Raw genomic sequence first — 20,844 nt, forward strand, 5'->3', positions numbered from 1 at the left:
TTGAGGCTTGATTTTTTTTATTCTGCTGAGCTTTTAGCATGCTCTTCTTGATTTTAAGCTGATTCATTCTAAATATGTGCTTCCTTTTATTATATGATACTACTTCGAGTGTTTTGGGAATTGTTGCATTCCATTTATTCACTTGACATGTTTAATAATTTTGTAAGACGCATTTCAATTTCTTTAGAGAAGTAGAGTAGAAAATTTTACAGAATTCATGAAAGTAAACCTACTGTGATGGAATTCATTTTTGACACAATTGCTTTTATTTTTCTCCTAGATCAATTTCCAACTTTCTCTCAGAATGGATCATGTAGACCAGCCCAGTATCCTCACACAGACCTATCTCCCATTCTGTCTACTGGAGACTCTGATTTAGCCAGTCCATTGTTGCAGACCAATGTCCACATTGACATCAGTGCCCTAAATCCTGACTTGGTCAAAGAAGTGGAGCACGTGGTTATTGGTGCCGATAGCCTGATAGTACATTTTAGTGAAGTAATAGGAAGAGGTAGGAATTTAAATGTGTGTTCAAATCAACACTACCCTGCAGACATCCACCAGTCACTTTTATTATGTAATGGCACTAAGGATTGGCTGGAACATGCTGGGAGCTTTTGTCTGTCTAAACTTTTGTCTATCTAAACATTCATAGGATTGTGCCCTCAATGAGTTCCTTGTGTTAAAATGAAACAAAGCAATGGAGTCCCCCTTGTCTTCTTACATTATGCAAACTTGCACTACAGTATATTGCAGAGTTCCAACTTTTAGATCCAAAAACAAAATTAAATGATTATGTGTTTGGCTTTTATTGGGGAAAATTAGATTCAAATCCATACTAAGGTCCAATAAGTTAAATGAGAATTACCCCCAAGTGAACATGTATAGAATTGCAGCTGAAGTCCAGTGGGCATGATTTTTCTTAGATTTTTTTCACATTTGAGCATATCAATTTCATAAGGAATGTAGAATTTGCAATGTTTACTAGTTATATATCAGTATCTTGAATTATCCATGATATGCTTTCCTTGGCTCCTCATCCAAATGTTTCAGAGTGGCTTATATTGAATGCCCAGGCACCAGAACCATCATCTTTAGCATGTAAACCGCATTATGTGTCTTTAAGACCACCTTTTGAAAGTGATGGGCAATTCAGTAATGAAATCAGCTTGAGGACATTGGCACAGACTGAATGGATATCCACCATGTTGTATCTGATTAACCTTACTCCTTAAGAATAAAGGTGCTTACTCTGTCTCCAATTGCTTCTTTCCTTTTGCCTGGTTTAACAAATGAGCCTATAGGAAAACTGTTGAACTATTCCCATCATCTATATGTTCCAGTAAGGTTGAAACAGTTACACTGAAAGTAGTTTCAGTATTAGCTAGTATAAGAAGAGCCCAGCTTTATTAGCCTAAAGACCTATGTACTCCAGCCTTCCCCAATCTGGTGCCCTCAAAAATTTTGAACTACAACTTCCAAGGTGAAGCTGATGGGAGTTGAAATCCAACAGTTCTGAAGAGCACCAGATTGGGGAATGCTAATCTAGACAAATATACAGTTTCCCAGGGTGACCATCAAGATAGTCACAAGGCAACAATCTTCTTTCGTTGTTTGACATCAGTATCTAGTATTCAGAGATTTGGCTACTCTAGTTAAATAGCCATTGATAGCTCTGCTTCCATGTATTTGTCTACTCTCTTCTTAGAGCCATCTAAGCCAGTGTCCATCACTGCTTCTTGGAGCAGGGAATTCAGTAAGTTTTGTGTATTGTGCAAAGTGCTTTCTTTTGTCTGTCCTGAATTAAATCAACCACATATTGCTGGAAAAATAATGTCTACAGTGACATTCAAAACTATAATCTTTGTGGAGGGAAACAACCGAAGGCTAATCTTTCTTATTTTCCTTGCAGGACACTTTGGCTGTGTTTATCATGGAACTTTATTGGATACTGATGGCCGAAAAATTCATTGTGCTGTGAAGTCCCTGAATAGTGAGTTACATGGTTTTTGATCATGATCAATAATCAGTGTTAAAGTATACGTCTTATTTCATTGCGGAATTGCACTTTCACCTACTAACAGTATTAGTTGAATATGGGCTATTTTCACTCGGCTTCTTTGTATGTCTTGCTGAAAACTGTTCTAAGGATTTATTTGTCTCGCCATGTCCATGTGGAGGAATGCTCATCTCCTTTCCCTCTATCCCCAGTATATACAAGATTAAAGGAAAGAAAGAAAATGTAGAGGTATCATTTTACACACTGCTGGGCTGCTTTATGCTCACTTTTCATGAGTGAAACAGTTGGAAAACAGCAGGAACAAATTGGCACACAATAGTAATGACTCTCTTCTGGTGTTGCACATGTATTTATTGTTACTGGTCTAGGAAAAGGGAGGGGAGGTGTAAGAAAAAAGGAATTCTGGAACTACACATCTATGCTGTGGATGTGTTAAGTACATTCTGGTAACATTCATTTAGTTATACAGATTGGAGTCCAATACATCTGCAGTGCGTAGTCCCACTAGTTTGTGACTTTCCTTTATGGCTAGATGTGCTGGATATAACCTTGTGAGAGAACCATTGGCTAAATTTTAATACATGTGTCAGTACAGTTTTATTTTGATTGTGGTATAGGGGGGACTTTAAAGACTAACATTTGAAATGTTTCTCTACTTTTCAAATGTGTTAAAAATGTACTAGGAATGGGATACATGGGTATTTTATATTTGGTTTTGTTACTGCGTTTCTCAGGGATTACAGACTTGGATGAAGTTGCCCAGTTCCTAAAAGAAGGGATTATAATGAAGGATTTCACTCATCCTAATGTCTTATCATTACTTGGAATATGCTTACCCAATGAAGGGTCACCTTTGGTGGTGCTTCCTTACATGAAACATGGAGATCTTCGAAACTTTATTAGAAATGAGTCTCATGTGAGTATATTCTGAAGTCATTCAGTATTAACACAAATGGGCAACTGCTGCTCTTTCTAAACCATAAATTGATTGATCATTCTTCACTTATAAATGTTGTAAACTTCCATGAACAAAGGTCATAGAAGGTGTTTCTGCCAATGTTTTGGCTGACCATATGCATTCTTCACTAGTAAGCAAAGACTTGTTTTCACAAGCAGAAATGGTAAGATAATAGAGCCTATTAATAGAAAGGCAGAAACTAAAGCTTCATTCAGTCAATTTGATTATGTAACTTAGTATTCCATACTGTGTTGTTTTAACTTCACTATCTATATTTAATGTCACTATCTATATTTTACAGAACCCAACAGTAAAGGATTTGATTGGATTTGGCCTCCAAGTGGCAAAAGGGATGAAATACCTTGCAAGTAAAAAGTTTGTCCATAGAGATTTAGCAGCAAGAAATTGTATGTAAGTGTAGTCATGTACTCATATTGGTGTATAAAGCTTGAAGAAAGGACGTTCCACACCACACACCTTTACTTGCATTCTTGATCTTGTATTTCCTATCTTTTCTTGCTGCTGTTTCCATAATCGAAGTACCTTCCACTCTGGAGCCCATAGTGATGCTCTTAACATTCTTGGGCTGGCTTCCATTAATGTAATTCCCATGCCCAGAACTGCTGAGATCTCATACAGTGCAATCATATTCATATTTACTCAGAAGCAACTTCCATGGCATTAAGGTGGGCTTACTTCCAGGAAAGTATGCTCTTTGCAGAGTTCTTGCACTGAAATGTCTCTGCTTAAGAGAATAACCTTGATACATAAGAAAGCGTATCATTTGATTGCTCAAGAAAAAGTCCCAGGGCTCCCATCTTTGCTTTATTTCATTGTGCAATATAAGAAAGCACCTTTTGAAACAGTTTGCTTGTATAGAATGTTTACACTGTTTGCATAATCACTGAAGCCCACCGTGGACTGTTTAAGCCATCATGAGCCTTAGTGTATGCTAGGCGGTCTTTAAGTATTAGAGCCATGCATGTAATAACATGCCAGGAAACTATGGATTATGCAAGGACTGTATAACTTTTACATAACGCATAGTTCCTGGGTTTTCATGATAGAAGCTCAAATATTCAAAATGGTCACCAGCATACACTTCAGCCCATCGTGGATAAAATAAACTGCAGGGGCCTGTCACACATACTGATGGCTATTTTGAATATTCAGGTTGTGGCTTGTCATGGCTTAAATAATCCATAGAAGGCTGTTTGACTGTGTGAACTAGCCTGTTGTGAACTATTGCCTGTTGAAATAATTACAGATGAATTAACAGGTGAAACCAATGATGGCCTCTTCTTGCTATGATATTTGGCATTTACCTGTCAAAAATAATTTAAAAGGATTTCAAGAACTACTGTGAACAATTTTCCTGATTTGTTTCATTATTCTGTCACTTAAGCTTATTTACAAGCTATATGTCTTCACTGTAGTACCTAATTGAAATGGACACTTGGGAATTATTGGAAGAAAACAAACAAGATTTGTTTTGATACAAATCTTTCAGTACATAGTTCTGCCTTAGTTTTTCTCTGACCGTTGCTGTGCAGGAATTTTCATACCAAGCATTATGCAAAGAACCTTATTAGTGTCTGGGTGACCAGACAGTTTAGTTCACACAATGACTGATTGGTACAATAGTTGTCAGCATCATTATGCTGATTCATCACCTACATTATGAATTATTGAGCTTAGCAGCATTAATTAATAGAGTTTATTCTTTAGATATGTGGTGTCTGCTTGTCATTAGCATAAAAAGTGACAATGGGGGTGCAGACGTCTTGTGTCTGTAAGTATTAACTATATCAATAAAGTAGCTCCATATTAACTATTCAGATTGCAGTTATATTACCCCACTGGTTTATTACTCTTAAAAGTGTCTTATATTGGTAAGGTTCTAAGACATTAAAGATTGGTAGCAGGTCAGATGCCACTTACTTGCTCACCTGAAATACGTTACAGTGGTCCTTGGTTGTCATGTGGTGAGATGGCTGTATGATTGGTTTAACATACACCCAGCATCTAACCCAGCCCACACTTAGTGAACAGCATGTTGAATAGTGGATATTTCTTCTAATAGGAGCCCTACATACCTGTTAAGGACTAGTTCTGCTTATATAAAAAAGTGGATGAGTCAGGAAGTAAAACAATGCAGAGGAATTATTAGTATTGTCTCTACTACTTATTTAATTTGTGAGTTGCTCTATAGCTGAATTTTTTAGTGTTCATAATAAAATCAATCATAAAACACATTAAAAAGTGTTTTAAGAGCAGCAACAAAATGCATTGTTTAAAATATATAAATAGGCATCTAAAAACAGAAGACGATTTAAAAATGCAGAATCACACATATCAAAAATAAAGCAAGTAGCAGTTAAAAATACTTTTAAAACAAAACATCAGGGTAGAAGCTATTGTAGACTTCTATGGTGCAAGCCACACTGAAATGCACAGATGTTGCCCAGGTATATGGGTATGCCTGTTCTCAGCTATAGCATCCATACATTTCAGTTGTGTTTGCAGACTAGTTGTGTTAAATGTAGTTCCATTTATGGTAAACACAAAGTAAGAGAGAGTACTTAGGAGATTCTGGACAGTATACACTACGGCCATTCTGTAATAGCTCCTCTGGTCAGTTCCTTGAAATAAGCAGGACCCATCATTGTACAACAGAAATTCCTACAGTAAGCCTGGACATGAGCAGAAACACTTGTTTCTGGATTGGACAGGTCAGCAGAGCTGCTTTGCAACTACTGTCAAAAAATAGCATTTCCACTTGTTTCTTGGTACTCTCAGAGAACCCTATTTCTGTGCATCTTTCTTGTGAAACTGATCTGATAAGAACCTGCAGAGACACTACTGTTCAATATTTCCAAATACTGGATCACTGAAACTTATTTGGGTTTCTGCTCCTATGTTGATGCGTAGTTATTGTAATAGTTCTCCATTCTACTACTTGTTAAAATATGTAAGATGTCTTTTGGAAACTGATTCCAAGGGCATCATAAGAGATTGTAAAATGTGTCTTCTCAGGTCTGGAACATTATTTTTGTCATTCTTCTAGGCTGGATGAAAAATTCACTGTCAAGGTTGCTGATTTTGGCCTTGCTAGAGATGTCTATGATAAAGAGTACTACAGTGTACACAATAAAACTGGAGCCAAACTACCAGTAAAATGGATGGCACTGGAAAGTTTGCAAACTCAGAAGTTCACTACAAAGTCAGATGTGGTAATGTGCCTATAATTATTTATGTAGTTCTTGCTGACTCCACGTTTCAAGGCATTCCTGGAAATATTAAAGGGGAAAAGATATGGTAGATTAATGTAAAAAAAACCCCTTCTAATCCTAAATCAGAGCTAAGTCAGCTTGCAAATTATGACTGGTTTATTCCTATTTTGCTTTTATGTCCACATCTACAAACCACAGAATTTTGGCAGGAAAAGATGTTAAAATTTTAGATCATACCTTGACTGTGACTGTTCTCTACTGTAAACATGCCAGTCTGGAAAAAACGATGTGACAAACATGATCTCATCGGGCTGACTTTGAGCTTTGGTCAAATTAATCCAACCAGCTCCATTTTTTCCCTAAAGTTCAAAATGTCTTGTCTTTTCTACATGTCACATTATGTTCTTTTCTCGGTCTTTGTCAAGGATATGTGGGTTATGAGCAAGGGAAAAAAGCATATATTGGTGACAACTAATGTGGGAGTCACCAGTCCCTTTGGGCTGCTGAGCACATCTGAAATGTTTAGAGTGTTGTGGACATTCTCACAAAGTGGTTTTAAATGATTTTTTGACACATTTTTATACTACCAATAAAAGCTTTCCGGATAGTTCCCAGCAACTGAAACCAATTTAAAAACAAAAATGCTGCATAAAAATGTAAATGCTTGAAACTGCAGTCCAAAATAGAATTAAGAAGACCTGGCAGCAGTGCAAAGATATAAAATGCAATAAAGGTTTAAAAGAGACTGAAATGAAAATTCCTGGGAATATAAGAAGGTGCTGGAAAGAGTGCAGTGTTCAAAGTTCACTCCAGAGCCAGGGTGCCATAAGAGAAAAGGGCTTCTTTCTTGTAGCCACCCACCTGCCTTCCCTAGGGAGAATGATTGCCACAGAGGGCTTCCCCATTCACTGTCATGGTGGATATAAATATCTCTAGGGTTTGCGTAGGGCATTCCTGGAAATAAAGATGTCACTACAGGCTGATGCTTTGCAGCATGCCTGCCTCCCAATGAAATTGTTTTCACTTAATTAAAGGAAATCTTAAACATACACATGCATGGGGGAGGTTCAGGGAGCTAGGCAGAGGTCAAGGTGTTTGTAGGAATCCTGGAGCATACAGGCACCACGGAGGAGATAACAGCACTAGCATTGTATCTATCCTCACAGCAAAATACTTGCAATTGCTGTATATGCTTGAGAACTGTCACTTATCATAAATTTAGCCTAGCAGTTTTTCACACAATAGACAAACATACAGGGGATGCATTATTAGGGTAGTCTGGCAGTTACATAGTCCCTTGAGTATATGAAAAAGCCCTCAATGGATCTCTAAGAGTGTTGTATCAGCTATCAGTTAAGATTAATTTCTGGCAGTCCCTGCATCAAAGTGACTTGAAGGTTGCCTTAATTACAATGAAATTTACACATATCTAAATGCACAATCATATGCATGTGCTTAAACGGAAAACAGTCCTTCAACTCCTAGCATTTATCAGCTAGTCAAGTTGGCTGAGGGTATGCTAGGTGTTGTAGGACTTTTATGCATAGAATTTTCCCTCAGTGCATTGGACCAACATGTAAGGTTGTCCTCCTACATATACTAGGAGTAAGCCTGTCATGAGTACACTCCTATAGCTTGTTTGGATATGGTGTAATTTCCTGCACTTTCTCTGTGTTTGTAACACTGACACCAAGAATTTAGTTCCAATCCTATCAAGCTGTAAAGCTCCTTCCTTGGCCTGTGTGGTCCTGAGGATGAGACTCTGCTATTCAAACAGCCCATGACTTTGGGTTAACCATGAACAAAATAAAACGGCATTTGTACAAGAAGCATGTTGGTTTCAAGATGTTCAGGAGCTTATTTCCTTAGTAAGCAAAACAGTGCACAATAACCGCTGACTCTTTCCCGGCACACTCCCGCCTCACTCTCGGATGCTGCTTGCGCTTGGGAATGCTCTTCGGCCAGTCTCGATGCCATCTGTCTCAGTTCAGTCTCTCCCTTCTGCACTCAGGTTGCTGTCAGCTTCTATTCCTCACGGCCTTAGAGTACCTGACAGGATTAGGCTCTGACTCTTCCTAGTGGCTAAGCTGTCCTCCAAGTGTTCTTCTATTCCTTTCCTCCCGAATCCTGACTGCCTTCCACAGCTCTGTGCAGGGCTCGAAAGAGCAGGCTGCCTCTTCAGAGCCTCTCGACTGCTGCCAGACCGGCACTGCAGCTGCTACCTGCCCACAGGTGCATACCTGTCGTCTCCACTCTCCTCATGCACTTCCAAGCCCCGCCCACACGCTCCCAGTGACCAGCCAGTCACCTCACTCACCCATCCCCTCTTTTACCCCCCCCACCCTTCTGCAACTTACCAACATTTAAAGGAACATAGTTTCATAGCACTTTAAATAATTACAAAGCCATTCGCAGGACTTAACTTCCTAGCAAGCATGCATGGAACTGGGCTGTCATTCACTTTACCAGAAGTTGCAAGTACTTGCCTGTGTGTGGAATTGCAGTGGTGAGGCCACAATAGAGAAATCCTAAGGGGGAGGGCAAATACATGTGGTAGAGCACATGCAGTTATTAGCATCTCCATTGAAAAAAGTGATGGGAAGTCTTGTACCTCAGGAAAGCAGCTGCCAAAGTAAACAATGCTGGACTAGATGATAAAGAGTCTGACCTTGTATACTTACCAAAGCATTACTTCTATACTTAGTTTTGCTGCTGTAAACACCCTAAAACATTCTATTTGATATGGTTAACTCTTCCTATAAATATATTGAAGTCTGTGTTTCTTATGCACATATAAAAGGTGGGTCATTTGATTTCTCTGAACTTCATATTCACCATTGTTTGCAGCACAGCATTTAGCTGATGTGCTTTTTTTTTTTTAAGGAGCAGACTGTAGAACTAGTGTTAATCTGAAAAAGAAAGAAAGAGGTACACTTTGCAAATGGTTCCAGGCTCTGCAGTCTTATGATTCGGTTTTCCTTTGCTTTTGTTAGTGGTCCTTTGGAGTGTTGCTTTGGGAGCTGATGACAAGAGGGGCACCCCCCTACCCTGATGTCAACTCTTTTGATATCACTGTCTACTTGTTACAAGGAAGACGGCTTTTGCAACCCGAATATTGCCCAGATCCACTGTAAGAAAACAAATATTATACAAATATTAATACAAAATATTGTACAAACCTTGTCAGATATTGGTGATTTTGTTCTCTATATGAGAATTCATTTTTCTTTCTTTCCATTGCAGGTATGAAGTCATGCTCAAATGTTGGCATCCTAAACCTGAACTGCGGCCAGCATTTTCTGAGTTAGTTTCAGATATATCAACTATCTTCTCCACTTTCATTGGGGAGCATTATGTTCACGTGAATGCTACTTATGTCAACGTAAAGTGTGTTGCACCTTATCCATCTCTTCTGTCATCACAAGACAACATAGACAGGGACGCAGAAACATGACCAGGCATATTAACTATACTGTTAAAGAGGGAAGAGACCATAAATACTACTTTTTTCGCCAGCTGGTTTTTGTGAAAGCACTATGTGTGTATGTGTTGTACAAATTGCACTATTTTGAAGAGACAATTTCATGTTGCTGAAAGCTACAGGATTACATATTGTCCAGATAAAAGTTTTAACTGTGATGGGCGACTGTAATGTTACTGCCAATGTTACTGTTGCAACACTTAATCTATTGCCAGCTATCACTCATTTGAGAGTAATCCAGCTGCTGCTATAAATTACACTGTGTGCAACTGATGAATTCAGAGGTCATCAGTCATTTAGAGTGCCAGGCACTTAAGGAATGAGTTAACACTATTGGTCAGCAATCTTTTGTGTGTAAGGAACAAGCTAAATAATGACTATATCAGGATTTCACAGATTCATCTCATTTCTAGCCAAGGTTTGCTTTGCTTGCTATAAGGAATCGGGCTTCTTTGGAGGCAGACAGGTAGCCTCCAGGTGAATAAATGGGCACTTGCTACATTGTCCAAGGGACCACAACTGTTGAGTTTTCAAAATAGTTTGGAACACAGTTTGCATTTATGTGATGAAATAATTGCAACAGCTTTCGGGAACAAGCATTCCCTGTAAATAGTAGGCCAGCACAGCAAACAGTAGGTTGAACAAATTTGTGGGCAACCTTCCCTAATGGAGATTTTAAAACTGTATAGAAGCCAGAAGGAGAGCAGCTAGGTAGTAACTTTAGGTTTTAGCAACAGCAGCTCTGTGTGAATCAAAGAAGGAGTTTCAGTTACAGCAGAAGAGCAGTGAAGAATTCAAAAAAGGATGTTAGACAACCCTGAACTAAATGGTGTGCAGAACTGTGTAATTGCTGCTAAGCTGGGCATGTCACATCGAGGCAGAGAAGAAATTTTGATGCAATGCATAGCTGCTTGATGCTTTCAATTGGTTCTGTAGATTGTGACATGCCATATGTCTTCATGATGACCAAAATAAAGATTTTTAAAACAGAAAGTAACTTAAGGATTTTTTTTTTTGTTTTTGAAGCTGTGCTCTTAACTTTTGATTGAGCATCATATTTCAGTTCTGTTCCTGTGGAATTCTGTGCATTCTACTGTATAGACTGGTGTAGGATTAATCCCTAGGGGGTTTCGTTTTGGTGTAAACCCTTTCAAAGCATTCTATTTTTATATTGAAATGTTTATTTTTAATTTTATATATTATATATATAAAGTTTTGTTAGGGCATAAAATACTGCACTGTGAACACTTCAAAATTACTTGTATCAGCCTTTGATTCATAAGCTGTAAAGAGATTAAAAATCATATTCCATAATTATTGGCAATAGAAATAGCTGATTGCATGCTATCTCCATCCCAAGTGTTAAAATACCCATTGCTGGAATCAAAAACATTTTCAGCATCTTGGAGGAGGTGATGCCTATAAAGGATCCAATTATAAGGGAGATTTATTGTTCTTGAGAGAGAATGCTACACTGAAAGATTTATGATGAGCTTGGAGAGGGTAAGCAAACTACTTGCTGATAATTCTGGATTGTATTAAACTGCCACATCCATTTCAGCAGCAAATACTTCATGTGTGCTAAGAGCAATGTTAATTGTGAATTGCCTTAGCACAAAAAAATTCTGCTGCAAGCAAAAACAAGGAAAAACGCTCTTGAGAGTTAAGGAGAATTATGATGCCATGGTTTAGTGCAGTTATTCTAAACCTGTGTACACATGCAATAGGAATGTAGGGTTGGGTGGGGGATGAAACAATTATACTATTTATGAGAAGAAATTAATGTCGTGGCTGGGATACATGTAAATAATCTGTGATTCTTGTAGGGATTTGATGTTTGTATATTCATATACCTGCCAATAAGCTGGATGGTACTTACCTTTATAATTGTGATGACTTAGCAAACTTATTAAAATAAAGTAAGCATTTGTATGCTGGCTGTTTGTTTCAAATATGCATATATTTGTTTAAGAGTGGAACTGATCCTGCCAAGACTTGAATTCATTGTTATGTTTGTAGTATGTAAGACTCGGGAAGACAGGGGGATGCTAGATGATCGCCAGCCCCTGGACGAGGGAGATGGATGCTTTACACATGGAAACGAAGAAGAAAGGTGTAATTTAGGATGCAATCATAGCAACTTCCAAGCTGAAGGCTAATGCCCCATGCCATCCCACTTGTACCCTTCCTGAATAGAAGGAACCATGCCAGCTGCCCCTGCTCACATGGGGCAGAAAGGGGACGTGCCAGGAACAGGCTGGGAAGGAGGCTGGGGGCAAGGATTTACGCCAGTCCCTATCAGCATCCCAGCCACCTTCCTTCCCCCTCCCCAGTGCTTTATCTGGATTAGCCATGTTTCAAAGCAAAAAATATTGTGCCCTTGAGAGCATGAGACAATGAGCCAGTTAATTTATCTTCACTGCATGCTGGTTGTCATTCTAAATATGCAAGTCCTGACTGGATTCATGTTGGATGAAGCTAACTGGTAGGAGTTATGTCATGGCTAAACAACCCTCTCATAACCCATAGCCTGATGTACAATTAGGTATGGGTTCAAACAGCTCCTGCAGAGCAGGTTCACACAGTGATAATCCCTGGTTAGGAGTTGTGTATTCATAATGTATTCATAATGATGACTGGCAGGCATTTCAGTTCCTTGAAGCTAAATTACATGGGAACAAAGTGAAAACACTGTGGCCTCTAAATATTAGACTGAAATTTGCATTAGCTGCAATCAGCATAGCCCCTGGACAGAAATGATGAAAGTGGTACTATATCTAGAGGTCCACAGATTCCTCAGTCCTGATCTAGCGTACTACATGGCAAAGAAGAAACTAAAGCCAAAGACCTTCCTCTAGAAGAACTAGAACAGTCTATTGTACCAATACAAACATGAGATTTGTCATATAGTCCACTTACAATAACACAATGCAAACCATCGCATGAGTGTTTGTGGAACAGTAGTACTGCCTATTTTCTTCTCACCCACTGTGATTCAATTTATTGTGAAGCACTTTCTTATTTAGGACAAGTGTTCCACTGTGCCCTGAAGATGAAGAGTAGAAATGCACATGCCATTGATCTCCAGTTAATGGACAAATCTACATGGTGTCCTTAGGCACATATAATTGTATACTAATTTATTTCCATAGCATTACATCATACATAATCCCTCACAGATGCACACTTTTTTAAGTACTCACTCTGATTAGGTAACTGCATGTAAAACAGGATCCTGTTGACTATAGAAAGCAAAAACATTTTAAGAAAGCAAAGACATTTTGTGGCTCAAAAAACTCAAGTCACTGCTGTGCGACTACTTGTTACAATTTTAAGATGTCAAAGATCTCAAAAATCTTTTCTATTACTGTGTGCTAATTTAAGATAAGAAGATACATACCATGTTAATATTGACTGAATTGGATGTCCACTTAAGTAAACAGAAATGTACTGTGTACTTGGAAAATGATAAAATATTATTTCAATATGGTATTTCAGAACATTACTGATACAGCTGCTCAGATTTATCATATAGCTACACTAGAAAATGGGACTGCAGGTGGCGCAGTGGTTTAAACCACTGTGCTGCTGGGCTGATAGATCAAATGGTCGCCGGTTCGAATCTGCACAACAGGGTGAGTTCCCGTTGCTCCGTCCCAGCTCCTGCCGACCTTGCAGTTCAAAAGCATGCAAATGCAAGTAGATAAAAAGGTACCACTTTGGTGAGCAGGTAACAGCGTTCCATGCACTTCGGTGTTCAGTCATGCTGGCCACATGACCACAGAGACTGTCTGCGAACCAACGCTGGCTCCCTTGGCTAGGAAATGGAGATGAGCACTGCCCCCTAGAGTCAGGCATGACTGGACTTAATGTCAAGGGGAAACCTTTATCTTTACACTAGAAAATTTAAAGTCAGATTTATAGATTACTGGCTGTAATATTCCAAAGATTTTTAAGGGTGGGTACCTGAATATTACACAATTTTAAAAGATAATTTCCTCTGTTCAGTGTATTCAGGATAGACTTCCTCTGCTAGCAGTTTATGACCCTTTTGGCTTTGGTCTGGTACTATGACCCTATTAGCAACAATAGGACAATGATTTGTATAACATAATTTGCTGCACAGTAAGAATAATCACAGGTGATTGCTCCTACAATGTATAATAGGGTGGCATTCAGGTGATTGGTTTGATTCTTTGCAAATATGAGTGCTTGCCTTGATGTGTTATGTCTTGCATTTTCATGCATCTTGTAACAGATGCAGCTTTAGCCATTTCTGCCTGTCTCCCATAGGAAATGTTAAAGTTCTGATGCTCCCCCCCAAGAAAAGATGGACTGAACTATGTCTTTATATTCCACATAGTCATCTGATAGCAGAAGTGGGAGGGTGGAGGGGATAGTGGCATATGTCCCTGCTGCTTTTTTCCCATTGGCTTGTTGTCTGGAAAGATAACAGTTCTAGACACACATCCAAGAAGAAGAAGAAAACAGCAAAACAAAACCTTCATCCTAGACCAGAATTTCTTTTTGAGGCTTGTTCCTTAGATGGCCAAAAAATACACTTCATAAAAAGTTGACAACCAACTGGAAATCATCCAGTAACACAAAACACCAATGAAATTTAACACACCCACAAATGTCAGAAATGGGAACCCCCAGCCACAGATGTGGTATGGCTTGCAAGGAGTCCACATCTGTCCAGCCAGTGTCACCCTCTTTTTTCACTCCCTACTCACTAGATCCACCCCTTCTGCAAACCCAGTGCAAAAATGGTCTTTTAAAAACCCAAGAAAGATGATTTTCAAAGATGGTTGCTGCTAAGTAGGCCTAGCCTACTGCTTTCCAGCACTGCAACACCTCTCAAAAAGTTGTCCCTCTCTACACTCCATTTACATTTGGGGAAAAAAGCTTCCATTGGTGCCAGTGGAGGCCTTTTAAAATCATTGTTGTACCAATGGAAATTTTTTCAGGAGAAGCAGTGTGGGTGCACGTGCGCGTGCGAGGGGGGGTTGTGCAATCACATCACGGAACCATGTGACCCCATCCCCTTTGCATATGGCACTGCTCACTCTTGACATGGTGCTATCTGAACCGGACAGAAAAAGATTTCCCTCTGCTGAGTTATCTAGAGGCTTGGCTAAAACTGAGACCTTTGAAGAAAAATGGCGTTCTTCCATTACTCCTGTTGAATGGAGATCCTTCTCTTCTAATAGAGAATCTTCTTCATGCAATTCTGAATTTCTGTCATCCCATGTATGTGTCTCCTATGACTATTTCCACCTTTTCTATTTTCAAAGTAGTTGTTGCACATAATTAAACAAGAAGAAATAGGTAGGTTCAATGTGCTAGATGCTCATTAAATCCACTTTTAGATGTATTTATAAACCCTATTTATATCCCAACTATTTTCCTGCAAGACAGCTTACATGGTTCTCCTCCTCTCCAACTTATCCACACAACCACCTTGTGAGGTAGGTTAGGCTGAAAGTGAGTGAATGGGCCAAAGTCACCCAATGTGTTTCATAGCTAAGCGGGGATTAGACCTCAGATCTCCTGAACCCCATTACACTACTCTAACCACTACCCCACACATCTTCAAACTATTTCTTTTTACAAGTGTCATGAAAAATAAAAGTATATGTTACTGCTTTAGCACTTTCAACATACAGTGTGCTGTAAAAATAATCTCTCCAGGAACTTGGCAACAGCTGCATACCCTTCGGTTCACATTCAAGCAAGTATATGAACCTGGGTATTGCATATGCAAACTAAACACTCCTTGCACTATGAAATATATCATTTTTATATTAGTATTTTTGGACCAGTTCTCAAAAGTTTGTATTTGGGTACAAATAATCTGAACAAATGAGATAAGCATTAAATGAGATGGCATGTTGAATACTGCTTTTCTCAGCAAAATCTCAGAAACAATATGAAAGCAGAAAGATATCCACTTCTCTACATTTTACTGAAAAAGCTGGCAACTTAAATTTATACACATCATTCAGAAAATGCATGTTACTGTGTGGATGTATCAGTACAAATTGCCTGCGTCGCCTTCAATTCAGTTGTCAAAGACAGGTACATATCTCAGTGTGCATGTTTCTTGACAAAATGCACAGAAATAATGGCACAACAGTTCCCCAGTTGCTGCTTGTGAATATGATACTTACAAAGGAGTCAAGAAATGCATCTTTATACCAAAATGCAGGATGTCGGGTGGCTTAAGAATGATAGGAACTGGGGGAACGTGAACAAGTGCAAACCAGAAACTCAGAAATGTGTAACACAAACATGAGGTACTGCTTTGCAAGTTTTCCTTTAGTAAGAATGACATAATTCTAGGAAATGGATGCCATTACAGATCTGAAAAATAGGATTAGAGAAGCACAATTATGCCATTTTTAGCAAAGGAAAGCAATGTCTCTTTCACAACCCAACCATTAATGTCTGTTTGAACTGATTTTTAAAGTCTTAATGTATATGTCCATTAAAATGAATCCATTTGTTTATAAGATTGGAACTGGGCTTTCACATTACAAGGTCAGTCGGACGGTCAGTCAATAATGACATTTCTATAGTGTCCAATAGCCAAATTTTTCTGGGCACTTCACAAAGAATATTTACAACCCTACAAGTGCTGTTTGCTCTTCAGACGCCAGTCTCCTATACTATGTCAGCATAACACAGGAGACTGGCGTCTGAAGAGCAAACAACACCTGTTGCATTATACTAAATTTCCCTGAAGAGGGACCAGCATATTGTCCCAAACACATTGGAACTTCTTTCTCTCCTTGAATAAAACATCTTTTTTGTCCCCCGTTTTGCCTTTGGCTTTTTGCCATTCCTTGTGGGGTCCCTCCTTTTATCATCTACAACCTTAGCAACTATCAGTTACTCTTTTTTCCTCCTTCTCTCAACTAATGTATCACGGCTTCAAAAGAAAGCTCGCTTCCGCCCAGTAACTCCAGAGGCATTTGATCTACAATTGGATTGAAGTTAAAAATTAATTACTCTCCCAACGTATTGATTACATGGCTATAAACATAAAAGCCAGAGCCCATAACAATGTACACTGACCCTCTGTTAAAACAGCATGTTTGTTTTCAGAAGGAAACTAATTAAGCTTTCAAAAACTGGCTTCTTCTCAGAAGAGGCTGGGTGAAAATAAAACAACAGTGCCACCTAGAGTACACTCTGTACTGACTATCTGGCATCATTAGCAACCACAAAGCAGTTCTTGCTTCCAGATGGTGCTTCCAAACATGTCTGATATTTGATTTGAAACCACATCCAAGAGAGGTTGGAAGGCAGTGAGCATGACTTACTTGTATTTGATTTTAAAATAAGTTCCATGAATGGCACTCCAAGGAATGTGCTGGTAAAGTCCACAAGCCAAGTATGGAATTATGAAAGAGACAATGGAGCATGTGCCTTTGTTGCATCTCAGAAGAGTGGTGCAGAGTAAACATTCTGCCACACCAGCCCCCATCACCCCATTCCCCTTTGCACTGAACTAGAAGGCAATTCTTTAACCATGGATATTTGCATGTAAACTTACGGTGGCTTGACAAGCAATCTCAGCCCTTGTCTACCTAAAATACAGTGCAAGATTACTAGTGTATAACCTTGCATCATTTTAAACAATGCGTGAAGGATAAGAGATTGGTGATCTGCATACTTACAAACCTAGTATGCCCCTGGCTGTCAAGCACACACTTCAGTAATCCAACCACATTCATTACTGCACGGCTTTTTAATTATCTGGTCTGGTTCTAATCTCAGCTATGTTGGTAGATATCAGCTTCTGCACTTGAAAAACTGTGTTAATGGTTTCATTGTTAAGCTGCTCTGGCATCAAGAGTAGACATGGGGGCGGAGGAGGCACCTGCCAATGGCCTGCACCATAGCAGAAGTCTGCTAACAAGATCCTGCAGGCCTTGTTATCCTTGTGACCTACTCAGGCCCAGACGATACTGGTTGTAAGAAATGGGGGGGGGGGGTGGATGCCACTGCCTGCCTGCTCACTGGCTGTGAAGTTGTCTCTGTGTGGCATTTATACAGTGTGATTTACATATGATAGATATACTGTAGTGTTCTGTGACTGGATCCTGAGTTGCACCATATTCTACTCTCTGGTGTAGCAATGTGACTGGAATGGTTGTTGATGTGCAAGCATTGAAAAAACAAAAAAACAAAAAACCTCCCCTTCTGTTGAAATAATTGAACCTGATCTAGGATTGGTGTAACTTTGCACTAATGACAGGAGTTTGGCCATGAACTGAAGGAATACAGGAGACAAGGGAAGCCTAGTCCTGCCCTGTCCTGCCATGACTCTACCGTGTTTTGACTGTTCTACTAGTGTACCTTATCTGTGGCTGTTCCACTAGTGTACCTTATTTGTGGCAGCAGTAGCGTATTCCCCCTCTAATGTGGTGGGGCTTCCACTGATTCCTGTCACTCCTCAACCTTAGATGCTTGACTGGAGGAATGTGCCATAAAAGGATTAAAAATCTTTGATTAATACTGGATCTATTATCTTTCAATTAGATGTTGTGAGCCGCCCCGAGGCTTTGGCGAATGGGGCGGCACAGAAATGTTTTAATAAATAAATAAATAAAATGTGGAGCATTCCTGGTGCAGTTGCTACTGCAGGCACCTTCATTCTAATACCAAGACAAGTCACTTTTGCTCACCACAAGGTCCGACACAGGACCTTAACGAAGCTGAAACAAGGAACACTGTTGTAATGACTCCGTTTAGCATTCATTTGATTCCTTTGTCTGCCTGTTGAAGCTGGCAGGAGCAAAAGAAGCATCGTCTGACCTTTCAGCTGTGCATTGGCACTGGTTTTTGTCGTGAGCTGTACTTGTGAACAAATGCCTCCATTCGTACCATTGTGGTGATGAGATTTATTTCTCCTTCCTTTACGTCAGGCCTCTTTCACTGGGGACTTGAATTTAGGGACACCACAATCTTTCAAGACAAACATGTGTGTTTTAAACAGCCATTTTGCCAAGAAAATTAGTAATAAACCTGAAGCCTGCAGCTACCATAGGCAGACCTGGACGCTCTCAGGGGATGGAAAGAATGCCAGTTTCTCTATCTTGCCAAAACATTTACCATTTATCAGCCTTTTTCTCTTGGCTGACAGTGTTGCTGGCTGGACTGTGGCTCTGCCTGAGAGAAGTTCCAAGGAGCTCTAGGGCCCTCAAGAGGAGGGAAACTCCTCCAAGATTGATTGCTAATGGCTCCCTACATCTGCCGGGGTGCAGGGGGGGAGGGATTGGAAGGGCAAGGACCACTGTTTTAGTATTGCAGCTCTCTGTTTATGGTCTGCTTTTAGAGTCTTGGGGCAATATGGTTTTGGGTGGCAGGCTGACCACACAAGGGGAATGCAGCCCAAGGCATGTTCCAGCCCTCCTTGCAACTGCAGGGTTGGTAGTTGCCCTATTAGCCTGTCCTTGGGTCCTCAGATGCTGGGTTTAAATGCCAGATAGTGCATTTAAGACCTCTCATCCGTGGCTGATCTGGCAAGTGTAAGTGAGACCTGGGTGGGTGAAGGAGTTAGCATCAGGGCAGAGTGGAGGGCAAGGAGTAGAGGGTTGCCGTGGTCTATAAGAATTCTGTCTGTCTAGAGGTCTCCCCTGTCTGATTCCTAGCCTAGAATAACTGTATCATGTGCTGGCTGTGGGATGGACTGGGGACTCCTCTGGTGCACTGTCACACTGTGACCCAACAATCTTCATGTCTCACCTGACAGAGGTTATCATGAGGCTGCAGGTTCTGTGGGACATTAATATCCATGCCAAGGGCACCCTATCTAGGACAGCTAAGGTTTCATGATTTCCATGACAACCATTGGACTGTCCCAGTATGCCAGTGCAGGCCACTCTGGATTTGTTTTTCTCAGTCAGGCATGTGGACAAGGTGGGGGACTTAGAACTGGTCCCCTGTGCCATGTCAGATCATTGCCTGCTGAGATTTAGACTAACAGAGAGCCAGTGTAGCACAATAGATGGCCATCAATGAACCAGAACTGTAATGATGGTGAAGCAAGCTGCATTAAGGACATGTGCAGACATTCCTCATGCCAACAGATGATTAGTACTCCTGCTTCAGCGGGCTATGGCTGGGATGGAGGCAGGATCAAGACCCCCCCTGCCTTTAATGGACCAGATCCATTAGCATGGTAGAGAGAGCCCTGGCTTCAGCACTGCTGGAGCGTTAACAATCAACTGTAAGCCACCCAGAGGCTTATGTGAAGGGGGCGGCATATAAGCTGTCTAAATAAATAAATAAAATAGTTACAGTGCTGGACTGGACCTCTGGAGAGTCAGGTTGTAGGCTCCAGCCATGAAAGCTCCCTAGGTGATTTTGGGCTGGTCACAGACACTTAGCCTAACTTACTTCACAGGGTTGTTCTTGCAAAAGGAAGATTAAAATGGTCTGGCTTTAAAGGTTGGTTGAGCTAAGTGAACACTAGAGGGCTCTTGAGCGGGGGTGTCACCTGATATAGCTGGAGGTCCTGTCAAATTCTGGGTCAATCTCTAGAATAAATAGGAAACCCAGGCAGCTGATAGAATCACTCCTGGCAGGCTTCTCTATAGTATAGTCTGTACTGTTCTGTGGAGAGAGCTGTTCCCAGAGCTGAGAATGATGGAACAAAACAGGAAATGGTTTGAGTACAGATGGAAGAAAACGCCTAGTGGGTGCAATCAAACCAAGGGAAGGGGTTATAGACAAGTATAGTAGGAGACAGTGAGAGCAGCAAAGAAATAATTTCTCACTGCTTCTTTTCAAGTCTTTTTCTGCTGCCCAGTTGAATTTTCTAGGGTTCTCCAGTTCCTACTATGTGCTGGTTCTGTGGGCATCTGAGACCCATCTGAGACCTACTGGTACATATATGCTAGGCACTTCCAGGATAAAATTTGTTGCAGCCACCAGGAGTTAGACTCCAATGTTATCACAGCTGAATGAGGTGAGATATTCAAAGCACCACCTGATCAAGTTATCTTGAATAAATTCCAGTTAGTACAGCTTGGGCATGTTGACAAGGAGTTATCTTTTTTGAACTTATTTTGTCTGCTTTTAATGCTATCTAAGCTTAAAACTTCATCTTTCCCAGCAACGTATCTCCTGTGAATGGATA

The 20,844-nt window shown here is 40.1% G+C and overlaps 1 protein-coding gene across 1 annotated transcript in view; it reads left to right on the forward strand.

Moving 5' to 3' along the window:
• Window positions 1-11,622, forward strand: part of MET (MET proto-oncogene, receptor tyrosine kinase) — a 108,648-nt gene extending 97,026 nt beyond the window's left edge. The window contains exons 15-21 of the mRNA XM_044423084.1: window positions 281-511; window positions 1,913-1,993; window positions 2,755-2,936; window positions 3,280-3,389; window positions 6,046-6,211; window positions 9,205-9,341; window positions 9,455-11,622. Coding sequence (XP_044279019.1) covers window positions 281-511; window positions 1,913-1,993; window positions 2,755-2,936; window positions 3,280-3,389; window positions 6,046-6,211; window positions 9,205-9,341; window positions 9,455-9,665 — 1,118 coding nt within the window. The 3' untranslated portion in view covers window positions 9,666-11,622. The remainder of the gene's footprint in view (window positions 1-280; window positions 512-1,912; window positions 1,994-2,754; window positions 2,937-3,279; window positions 3,390-6,045; window positions 6,212-9,204; window positions 9,342-9,454) is intronic.
• The last annotated feature ends 9,222 nt before the right edge of the window (window positions 11,623-20,844 follow it).

The sequence above is a fragment of the Varanus komodoensis genome, unplaced genomic scaffold, assembly GCF_004798865.1.
Source record: "Varanus komodoensis strain SLA01 unplaced genomic scaffold, ASM479886v1 scaffold13_1, whole genome shotgun sequence".
NCBI classification, from domain to species: domain Eukaryota; kingdom Metazoa; phylum Chordata; class Lepidosauria; order Squamata; family Varanidae; genus Varanus; species Varanus komodoensis.